Consider the following 11,281-nt stretch of genomic DNA (forward strand, 5'->3'; position numbering starts at 1 on the left):
TTACACACACAATCACACAACATACCACTTTTCGTAATTGTTGTCTTGTTGTCACCTGCTACTTTTTTATTCATATGATAAATCGTTGTGAAGCGTAGGTTATCAACAAGTTATGTTTAGAATGGCCTGACGCATTATCATGGGGTTCCGTGTTCTTTCGCGTAGCCATACAAGGTTTTTAAAATATCAAGGCAACGGAATCACTATATCTAAGCAATTAATTAATTAAGTATGTTGTCAGTTATTGTACCTGTTTTATATACTTACAATACTAGTTTTTTATAATGCTAGTGCTTGCTTAGACATGTCTGGACGTCGCAAAAGTTGTAATACGAGCTAGTAGATTGAAATCCGTGGACGCAGTAAATCAGACCAAGAGGAGAGAGAAAAGTCGGAAGGCGGACCCCGGGCCCCGAAAAACTTCTATGCAGGGTGCAACCGGTATCAGGCAGAGATGAGAGGGGGTCGTTAGTTGTTGGCTCTGTCTAGACCATTTTTGGTTTAATATCTCTCACCTTTAACGGTATACCCACGAGCCTTCAAGTTAATGCACCAAAATAAGTTGGAGCTAGCTCAGTATGTATTATCAATATCACTACATATTACAAGGTAAAATCCAACTATTTACTCTGTTTGTATGTTCTGATTAATTTTGTTCCTGTTTGAAATGTTGGAAAAGGGGTTTTCTGAGGAAGGTTTATAATATATATATAAATATAAATATATACGGGACAAATTACACAGATTGAGTTAGCCTCGAAGTAAGTTCGAAACTTGTGTTACGAGATACTAACTCAACGATACTATATTTTATAATAAATACTTATAAGATAAACATCCAAGACCTAGGCCAATCACAAAAACTTCTTTTCTCATCATGCCCCGGCCGGGATTCGAACCCGGGAACTCCGGTGTCACAGACAAGCGTACTGCCGCTGCGCCACAGAGGCCGTCAAATATATATATATATATATATATATATATATATATATATATACGGGACAAATTACACAGATTGAGTTAGCCTCGAAGTAAGTTCGAGACTTGTGTGATGAGATACTTACTCAACGATACCATATTTTATAATAAATACATATATAGATAAACATGCAAGACCCAGGCCAATCAGAAAAAGCTCTTTTCTCATCATGCCCTGGCCGGGATTCGAACCCAGGACCTCCGGTGTCACAAACAAGCGTGCTACCGCTGCGCCACAGAGGCCGTCAAACCTCAAATAATAAACCGCAAATAATGCTACCAGTGCGAAGCCGGGACGGGTCGTTAGTTGTTTATATTTATTTATTTTACAATATCATATTAGACCGAAAGGAACCCCTTAATACCTTTTGCTTTCGGAACTCGTGAAGTAATGAAATCTGATATTCTCAACCAGTTGTAGATGTGGGTTCCAATCTATTTAATTTCCAATAAATGTTGACTAGTTTCAAGCCTTGACCCCTAAAAGCACCACTTCATTTAATTATTCAGCTTTAGAATTATTGGATTCCTTTGGTAACTTTCAGCTACCGACCTCTAAAAACAATTATGTAGGCGAACACTATAGTAAATAGTATTTCAATGTAATCTTGGTAAAGTGAGGCGTCGGGTGAGTCATTCGCGTTGATAATAACTCGGTATTAGCAAAAAATACAGTCATACCCTGCGGTCGGCTAGTTGTGAGTGATATCTGTTGCTGTTTGGACGTGTCACGCTTTGGATCAATCAGAGTTATTATATTTCGGTGCTCATTTTAGTAAATAAAGGTAAGTAAATGTGACTAGAAAATTAATCGTGCGCACAAATGCTTTTAGCGTTTGGTTGTGCAACGATGATTGTTAGATACCACGTGTTCTGTCAAGCGTGTTTACCGTTTTTACTTTTGTATGGTTTATGTCTTACTTTATAATACTTTCAAATTTTAATTGTAATAATGTAAAGCGAAATTCGAAAATATTATAAAAAGAGGCTATATAAAGTTTAAAAAAAATATATTACTACCTACTCTAATGCCTCTAGAATTCCGAAAAAAAAATATGTTTGGTTATTCATTATTATTTTGTTTTGAATGCATTCATTTAATTTTATGCAATCATATTACGACATCATGCACTAACGAGGTATATATAGCCTTGCGTATATATAACCATATATGAGTGAGAAACTACCTACATTGCAAGATATATTGAATGCTTCGTGAGAGATATTTTGAAAGTTGAAAAAACAAAGTAAAATGTTCTTCGTAGTTTTGGGTAATGGAAATGAGGGTAGTTTTATTTATCCATACAAATCCAGGACGAATTTCACCCAGATATGAGATAATTTTCATATACCTACACACAGTTCAACTTTTATTTTTCCTGAAATAAACATAACATTCCTTACATAATATTTAAATGCTGCTGATTAAATTTATTATAGGTAGGTTTTTTATAATTATACTGGTTTAGCTAATTAATAAAAGTATATATATATATACGAATAATTATGATGAATCATAAACCAATTACTGGAACAAATAAAATGTTGTCTCTTCATTGCGCAAGAGAGTTTTTGCTTTGCACTTCAATAAGAAAATGAGTAAGCAATTAAATTTCATAGTTTTTTTTAAAGTTTTATTGTTATCAATGCGCCTTATAAGTTACCTCACTATTTAGATTAACTTTACGTTCTTAAGGTTTATAATGCCTTGTTGTTCCCGGCATCAATAGAAAAAAGAATAGGACCACTCCATCTATTTCCCATGGATGTTGTAAAAGGCGACTAAGGGATGGGCTTATGAACTTGGGATTCTTATTTTGGGCGACGGGCTAGCAACCTGTCACTTTATATGAATCTCAATTTAATCAGTAAGCCGAGCAGCCGGACGTGGCCTGTCAGTATTTTTAAGACTGTTGGGTCTGTATATCCGCAAGGGATATAGACGTGATAATACGTATGTGGTTTATTGCCAACGTGTTTATTATCAGCAAAGATTACACTAGTGTTTGTCTGACTTTATAACCTAGGGTTAGTAAAGATATCTTCATTTTATTAGACATCAAGTTATTAACTACTGATCCCCATGAGCAACAATTATGTGGTATTAACATTGAAACACAAACATACCGGTTAATATGTGTGAAGTTTTACCCACCTGCCTGGTGACCATTTTTCTTGTATTTCTTATGACGTAAGATGAATAATTGTCAACACTTCTTATTAAACATATAACATTTTTATATTGTCATTAAGTAATAGACAATGTGTCGTGAAGGTTTACAGCGTCGAAAGCTATAAATGTTATGATAATAAAGTAAGTAAAAGTTGACTGAAATGAAAGATTACTTAAACTAAATAAATTAATATATACGAGAAAAATAACATAAATTGAGCTAGTCTCAAAGTTAATTCGAATGTTGGGGAATACTCCCTGGAAAACATTAAATTTTATCAAAAAAAAGATTAAAAAACAAGGAAACAAACGCTTTTAAAAAAACGAGGACAGTTAGAAAAGTAATCTGCCTCCCCCCACTTGTGGATAATACTCTCAATGTAAAATCTCATATGTAAACAAAATTATTTATTTAACTTAACATATGTATGTAGACTATTATACATATAACAACTGCGCATAGAGACTGAGAAAAGATTTTTAAGTGAGAGCTGATTGCATAAACAAAAACAAAAATCATAATCATCTGATTGTCAAATGCTATTAGTACCTTGTCAGGTAGTCGATCTAAAATTTAAACATAAAACATTAAAATTTTAACCATAAGGCCACAACCTGCCGGCAAGTGAGCCAAAAATGTATTTAATTGATAAATTGGAGACTACAGGCGGAGGTATCACCTGACGCCGTATTTTCCTTGACCAGTCAAGGTAATAGGACTTCCTGGTCTATCCAATGACCTTATGATTCGTTATCTTTACAAGGAGTTAGATAATTTGATAAAAAGTCTATAGAAAAACATATTACATTGTTACCTATTGAGTAAAACTTCGTTCCTCTTTCAATGTTTGAAGTTTAACAGATGTTTAATGTTTTTGTTTCGTTATTACAGCGTTATTTTTAAATTTCGTGATAACTATGAGTCAAACCAGATTAGTCTATTTAAATCCATTCTTCCGTTTAATTATTGTTGCTAACAAATTTGTTTAGTATTATTATTTTTAGCAACGAGAATGTGTAAATACACATGATGTTGCTTATACTCGTATTTTTTTCATCCGCGACTTCGTCCTGGCAACTGTAAAAATAAAACTAATTATAGTTTTATTTTTACAGTTCGCGCATTTTGGATTACCAAAATGCGTAAGGTTCTGCAAATGTTCCGGTGGTCAGGCATGCAACTTACATACATTAAAGCACACCTCTTTCTTGCAGGGATAGGCAGTGACTACATCCTTACACTTATCACGATCCCTGCAAACTTCTTTCGCTTCATCTACATTTATAAGTCTCTTTATGTATGCTTATTATTAAATTAATATACCTAAAGTGGGCTTAGGTTGGTATTTTCGTCTTTATTATTTTCCTTACAGAACAGTTAATATGGACTCATATTTGACACAATATGCGGTAAAATATTCGTTTAAAATCACACAAATAACTATTCAGTTTTAATATCTTTCATCTTGCATCATAGACATTCTAAATTTCTCTTATCTCTGCGTCTATAAATACCGCGGCGTCTGGGATCGAATCAAAATATTTTTATTCTACAATTGAAATAGCTGTGTGATGACCTTGGATTGATAATTAGAATATATGAGACTGATTTCCACACCTGTACGTCGCTTAAATTTGTGCCATGTGGTCTCCGGCTCTTAAGAATTGGACAACTCTCATCTTTTTTTCGTGAATATCGTTCAAAGCGACTAACATTTATCTCGTGCAGCTTTTATCATGATCCAGGGTGGGTTAGGTTTCCCCGCAAAGGTTTCAATGGTGGACGGGACTCGTTTGTGTAAAATTCTCACTTACCCAGGATACTCAATCCAGGATTATGCTTAAAAGGACTTTTTTGACTTGATTGCGTCCTTCTTTGGGAGAACCTGCTATATTTGTATATCGTACGACATGAAGGCAAGAATTAATAATTGTTTATGACCATTATCTTAAAGTTGTTGAAATTAACACTGGCAAGATGATGATTCTGGACATAAACTTCAGTAATTATCTAGAAGTACACCTGATATCTTTATTCTCATCAAACAATACTTTTACAAGCTAACTGATCTAGATATCTCTTTATTGCCGATCAATAAAAATGTCAGGCAATGGTAGTATCACGCGATATTGGTTTTGTTGTACTCGATGAGGTCATCAAATAACACTATGTATTTTAATTTCCAGTTCAACAGATATATGTGACGTCAGAATGGCCACAAGGTCAGAGTAACAATATGACCAAGCGTAACCAACATACAAATTGTTATGTTACCTAAAGCTATGCTTCTTTGTTTTATAAATATATTATTTGATTTGATTTAGTTTTTATGTAGGTAATGAAGTATTTTTGGTGGGTATATGGCAAGTGTGACCTTCAAATTGACATTACATTTATTGCATACGAATGAAAACGGCTCATGAGATGAAATGTGCTATCTGTTCATATATACATATAATCATGTCTTTATCCTTTACGGGGAAGACAGAACCAATAGTCTTGAAGAACTGAAAGACCACGGTCAGCTGTCCTTATAGTGTCAATAATTTGCAAGCCCTTATTAGTTTGGATATAAATATTTGTTTACTTATGGTTTCTAAGGTTGGCAAATTTAGGTTACAAGCAAGGTTAAGTCGTAAATAACACTTGAAATAATTAATAATAGCTTGTTTAATAAGATATCTCTCTGAGTATTTGGTTCCGTGTATTGATAACAGGAAACTGATATCCTTATCTAAAATTATCATTTCATAGGTAGTTTCTATTATAGGTGGGTAATACCGACTTGTAAACACTAAACAAATAATTACATACATACATACATATGGTCACGTCTATATCCCTTGCGGGGTAGACAGAGCCAACAGTCGAAAAGACTGAATGGCCACGTTCAGCTATTTGGCTTAATGATAGAATTGAGATTTAAATAGTGACAGGTTGCTAGCCCATCGCCTAAAAAAGAATCCCAAGTTTGTAAGCTTATCCCTTAGTCGCATTTTACGACATCCATGGGAATGAGATGGAGTGGTCCTATTCTTTTTTGTATTGGTGCCGGGAACAAATAATTAGAATAACTATTAACTATACTGTTAATTAATAAAATTCAACAGATAAATACTTCAATAAAGAAACCCATATAAAGTATCAAATTCAAATTTTAATTAATTTTTAAGGGAAATTTCTATATCATTCAGTAATTGTCATCATTTGGTTTCACAGCATTGGTTGACGTTAAATAAATTACTTAAAACTAAGTTTACTGCCGCTTCGAAATCGTCACTGCAAATAACCCAAGTAACAATTAGGCGCTAAAGTAAGATTTATAATAAGTCTATAAAAGCGCTAACTAGATTCTAAAGTGGTTTATGGGTGTAACAAATTAGTGTTAGAGCGCGCTCTAACCCTACTTTACCCCCGAATTAGGCACAATTTTTATATTACTTAAGGTTGTATAATGACGGTATACAAGAGTTATGGTAATTGGCTAAGAGGTACAATCAGTGCTATAAGAAAGTTATTATAGCGGTAACAGGATCTCTTAGCGATACAAGAGGGGTAAATAAGCGTCAACTGACTCCTTAAGCGGTACAGTAGAGATACAAAGGCGTTAATTATATTTTCAAGCGCTAAAAGGGAGGTAAATAGGTGTTTTGTAACGGTCTGAACGCTATTCAAGATAATTAAACTAATTTTGTGATCTAATAATAAATAATTTTATTTTCAATGGCTATAAGTTTACGACTAATGATTTTTATATTAAACAAAAAAAAGTGATATTGTATGGTGCGAAAGGAAGCATATTTTTGCTGCGAAGGGAAGTACACTGTGAATATGTTACATATTTATTGGCAAATAATTCGAGCGCCCGATGTATGTTGTCTATTTACTGAAAACTTTTCCACGTATTTACAACAATTTTTGTTTATTTTGGTTGCGACGCCATTGTCAAAAACAAGTAGTCAATATAAGAAATACAGTAGTGACCTTAAGCGCTATTACTTTACCTTTAGTCACAAAAAAGTAACAATAGACGCTAGAGGATCTGTTATAGCGAAAAATTATACTCCTATTTGACTTAAGGTAATGCAAGAGAGTTTTGTATAACTTCAAGCATTTGGTTCTATATAAGATTAAATAAACCATTGTAAGGCTGGTAGCGCTTATTAACGCTATTGTGCAACTTTAGGTTCTTGTAAAGAGTTTATTATCACCTGCATAGCACTTTTGGAGGTAGTAGCTAATTCTTCTTCTTATTTAGATCTTAGAGTTCTAAGATTCACTTAAAGCTATAACACAAAATGCTGTGCATGTACAACAGTGTTAAGATTTGCCATAATACATCCATAACCTTTAAGCTCGCCTAATTGTCGCGCTTGTAACTCTGTATTATAAGTAGAAGTGATATACGTTACTTGGTACGCCACTTTATCGCCAATAGTCATAAGTGCTGCTACTGTAATGCCTTTGTATCCCACTAAGTAACAAAATAAGCTCTAATCGTCGCCTAAATGTTTGTTGGGAAGCGGTAACATATTGCACTGAAGAATTTTCTTCAATAACGTCATCTTGACAATTATCCAAACTTAGAAAAGAAATGAGGACGAGAGTAAATATATGTTATAATTTGTTGATTTACACAAATTTAAATAATAAAAAATATAATTTGGCAATATCAAATAAGTAGTATGTGTCTAGTTCTATTATTATGATGTTTACAAGTATGCTGTCAAAATTAAGATAATGTTAAGTTTTGTTGAATGATACTGGCACAATTATTATGTTTAGTCTCTAAAAAAAGGTAAACGTTCTAAATCAAGAAAGTATTTAATTATTCCATGCTCTAATTAAATTAAAAAATAATGTGTACATTTTACGTACATGGTGCACTTTTATATATAATGAAATCTCGATGGCTTTTGGTTGAAGCCACGCTTCATAAGCGATCGAAATGTTTAAGTAGCTTTTTCCAAAGAATTTGCTAAAAAGTAAAGTAAAATTAACTTTTTCATTCATTCCTTAAGGTTTTTTTCCTCACACAGGAGCACAGGAACACACTATAGTGTTTATATCGTCAGTCCATAATGTATTTAATAATATCATTTTCTTAAAGGTCACAATGAACATCGCACCAGTTGGACCTCAAACGACGCGGCTCATTTGCCCGTCGTGCCAAGCCAGTATCTCCACAAGAGTGGACCACAAGGCGACTACGAAGACCCATGTCATCGCCCTGATCTTATGTCTATTCCTGTAAGTATATCTCATTACTACTCTTTTTAAATTAATGCGTTGTAATGAGAAGATATTTTTTAAATTAAAAAAAAAAAATTATACTACAAAGTAATTTGCTTAACTATATGTAGATACTTCTCGTTTTTTACATTTTCTCACTATCTACGTGGCGTCTGCGCAGCATGTTAGTTTTTTCCAAAAAAAATCTCACTTGCCAATCACTAGACACTCCTTTCCTACAAATTTCTTCACTCTATCCATTCCCTTCTATAATTTTCATTTTATTTACAAAATATCAAAAGCCTCTCTTTGAATTATGATTTGAAAGTACGTATTTTCTTGTTCCTTTTATTTTTATAAATTAAACTTATTTGTAATGAAAAAAAAAGCAAAACTACTTCATAATTCTATTTTTTTATTTGATTTTTCAGATGCTGGCCTTGCGTCTGCGTTCCCTACTGCACAGATACCTGTAGGAATGCTGATCATTACTGTCCGAACTGTAACTCTTATTTGGGTACTTACCAAAGTTAATTTTACGATACCTATAAAGATTATTTATATAAGCACTAACAACTCATAGCAATGCATGCAAGCTAAACTAAGCTTTTAAAATTCCTTGTAACCAAAGGTTCATATAAATAAACATGTTTTCCTCAAGTTCCTACAGTGTATAAATATGATCGATTTTCTGTTTGTTTACATTCAGATAGAGAATAATGAATTTTGTTTTTTTAAATGTGATGATTTTTTTCTATTAACTGCGTACAGATGCGCAGGAGTGTATTTTTTTACTACGTTTAACACGTTGACACCTGTTCTAATATTTCGGTCACAACGCATTCGCAGTGTGGAAAAACAAGATTTTATTTTTTTAAATGATATAAATTATAGAATATATTAATTAGAATTACTTATATAACTTACTATTCTTATAACTTATATAAGAATTTTATAAACTCCGTAGTCTTATTTACAATTGCAAAATTGTTTATAAGATCTATAGAATTTGAAGATAAGTTATTGAAATGCTGTGGTTTTGTTGGTCACTCACATTCAAATAAGTATCTATAATGTTTGTTCGGAATTGATATAATTATAAACCAGTTAGTCATCATATTTTTTAAATGTTAAAGCGAAATAATGATAAGTAAAACTATAGCATAATTTGTCGAGAAAAATAATCTGTTTATATATTAAATGAACATGTCAATATGTTCCGATATGTCTCAGAAGCTAGAAAAGTGATAGTATATTTACTACATAGTATATTTACTATAGAATTATTTTATAGTAATATATAATACATGTCCTTAAACATAAATATTTTTTTTCGAAAAATAATTTATTTTAAGAACATCAATATTAGACCTCTTGCATTTAATAAAAACATTTTTAAATTTGTACATTCATGTTATATATTCCTTACTTACGTTAAATTGCATTTGATTTATTTGTAATTAGGTATTCCGTCTTTAAAAATTGATAAGTTTTGAAATAAAATTAAGTATTTTTTTTTAGAATACGTGTTTTCTTTTTTTATGTGGCCTTTTTTTTGTTGAAATATTTCCTTCTAGTAGTGTATTCCTAGAGATACTTCACAGAAACTTTCGCTTTGTATTATAAATACTGCCGTATATCAGCGGACCTTTAGGATTATGGTCAAAAAAGCGCACGAACTGGTTAAATAGGTCTTCTCTCCTGTAACCGGGATTCATGTCAGGAGGAAGAAGAAGATCAGTAGTTGAGTCCGCATAATCCTGAGACTTGTCAGCTCAGCGGAATTTTCAACAACGATAAAAGGCACGTGCGTACGTGTTATATTATAGTATTAACAAGAGATCGTTTTTATGCTGAACTTGTCTATTCATCATGAAGTTATCATCCCACAAAGCTATAGACAGTCGGGACTTGATCCGTAGTTGAGCTAAAATGATTTCCATAGCTATTGCAGCCAGAACATCGGGTAATGCATTCTGCCTTTGAACCGTCAATAATTTAATAGGAGAGTCGCCTTGCATGCGCCTCCGGAGTTTCGGATGCCCGGCTATGGGCAAACTTTATGCTAACCGATTTAAGATCTTATCGTGGTTCGCAAACTTATTTGTTACTGCAGTGTTGGTAATGAATTACAAACCGTGGCTGAATAGACTAGCAGTGTGTGGTATCATCCTAAAGATAATGTGTACTGGGAATTAAAATCGGATCCGATATCAATAAGAGATTTTTTTTTAAATTGGTATCTTTGTTTGATTATATGTATATCTATAAAGTTACTTTCACATGGGTAAGGATAGCAGTAGGGAAAATTTAAATAGAAATTGATATGTGACTGATAAATAATCATGATACCCATTACAAATGATAAAGGGATGTGTAGGGTAAGTAGGAATTATGTTCCGCTGCGAAGACGATATAAGTAAAAGCTGGCAACATACAATGTATCATAATTTTGATAAAGTTTAATTCGTTAAATTATTTTTTAATGCAGGGTTAGTAATGAATTACAGACCGTAACTACGAGCTTTATACTCGTACATCAATTGAGTCTGCAGTAAGTACTAGCTATAATCCCAATTCTAACATGTTCTGGGAACAGTTTCGATACATATTTATTAGGTTATTTTTTATATAAATACCTTTTGGCTTTGATTAGGTATATTATGTCTACTTATGATTAGTATGTGTGAGATAACACTATAACTACCTCATTATGTATAATAAACATGAAATCTGCAAGGTTGCGTCCAGAGTAATCAATCACATAACTCTTGTATGCGCTAATTAACTAAACATACAATTACACCAATGTATTTGCAAAATATAGATTGTGTAGAAAATAAACTATAACAAAAAAATGATACTTAGACTTTTAAATAGCAGAGAAAAAACAACTT

At 32.6% G+C, this 11,281-nt stretch overlaps 1 protein-coding gene across 1 annotated transcript; it reads left to right on the plus strand.

Annotated features, from left to right (window-relative positions):
* Positions 1–1,606: 1,606 nt before the first annotated feature.
* Positions 1,607–9,902, plus strand: LOC106131359 (lipopolysaccharide-induced tumor necrosis factor-alpha factor homolog). Its single transcript, XM_013330445.2, has 3 exons — positions 1,607–1,763; positions 8,263–8,402; positions 8,816–9,902. The coding sequence occupies exons 2-3, from the start codon at positions 8,269–8,271 to the stop codon at positions 8,916–8,918; spliced, it is 237 nt and encodes a 78-aa protein (XP_013185899.1). The 5' UTR covers positions 1,607–1,763; positions 8,263–8,268; the 3' UTR covers positions 8,919–9,902.
* Positions 9,903–11,281: the final 1,379 nt, after the last annotated feature.

The sequence above is a fragment of the Amyelois transitella genome, chromosome 6 (assembly GCF_032362555.1).
Source record: "Amyelois transitella isolate CPQ chromosome 6, ilAmyTran1.1, whole genome shotgun sequence".
Classification (NCBI taxonomy): Eukaryota; Metazoa; Arthropoda; class Insecta; order Lepidoptera; family Pyralidae; genus Amyelois; species Amyelois transitella.

Bases quoted from the DNA above. Each gene is read 5' to 3' on its own strand.
- LOC106131359 (XM_013330445.2), top strand. From the start codon at position 8,269: ATGAACATCGCACCAGTTGGACCTCAAACGACGCGGCTCATTTGCCCG. The intron at 8,403-8,815 runs GTAAGTATATCT...TTGATTTTTCAG, and splicing joins CTGATCTTATGTCTATTCCT to ATGCTGGCCTTGCGTCTGCG.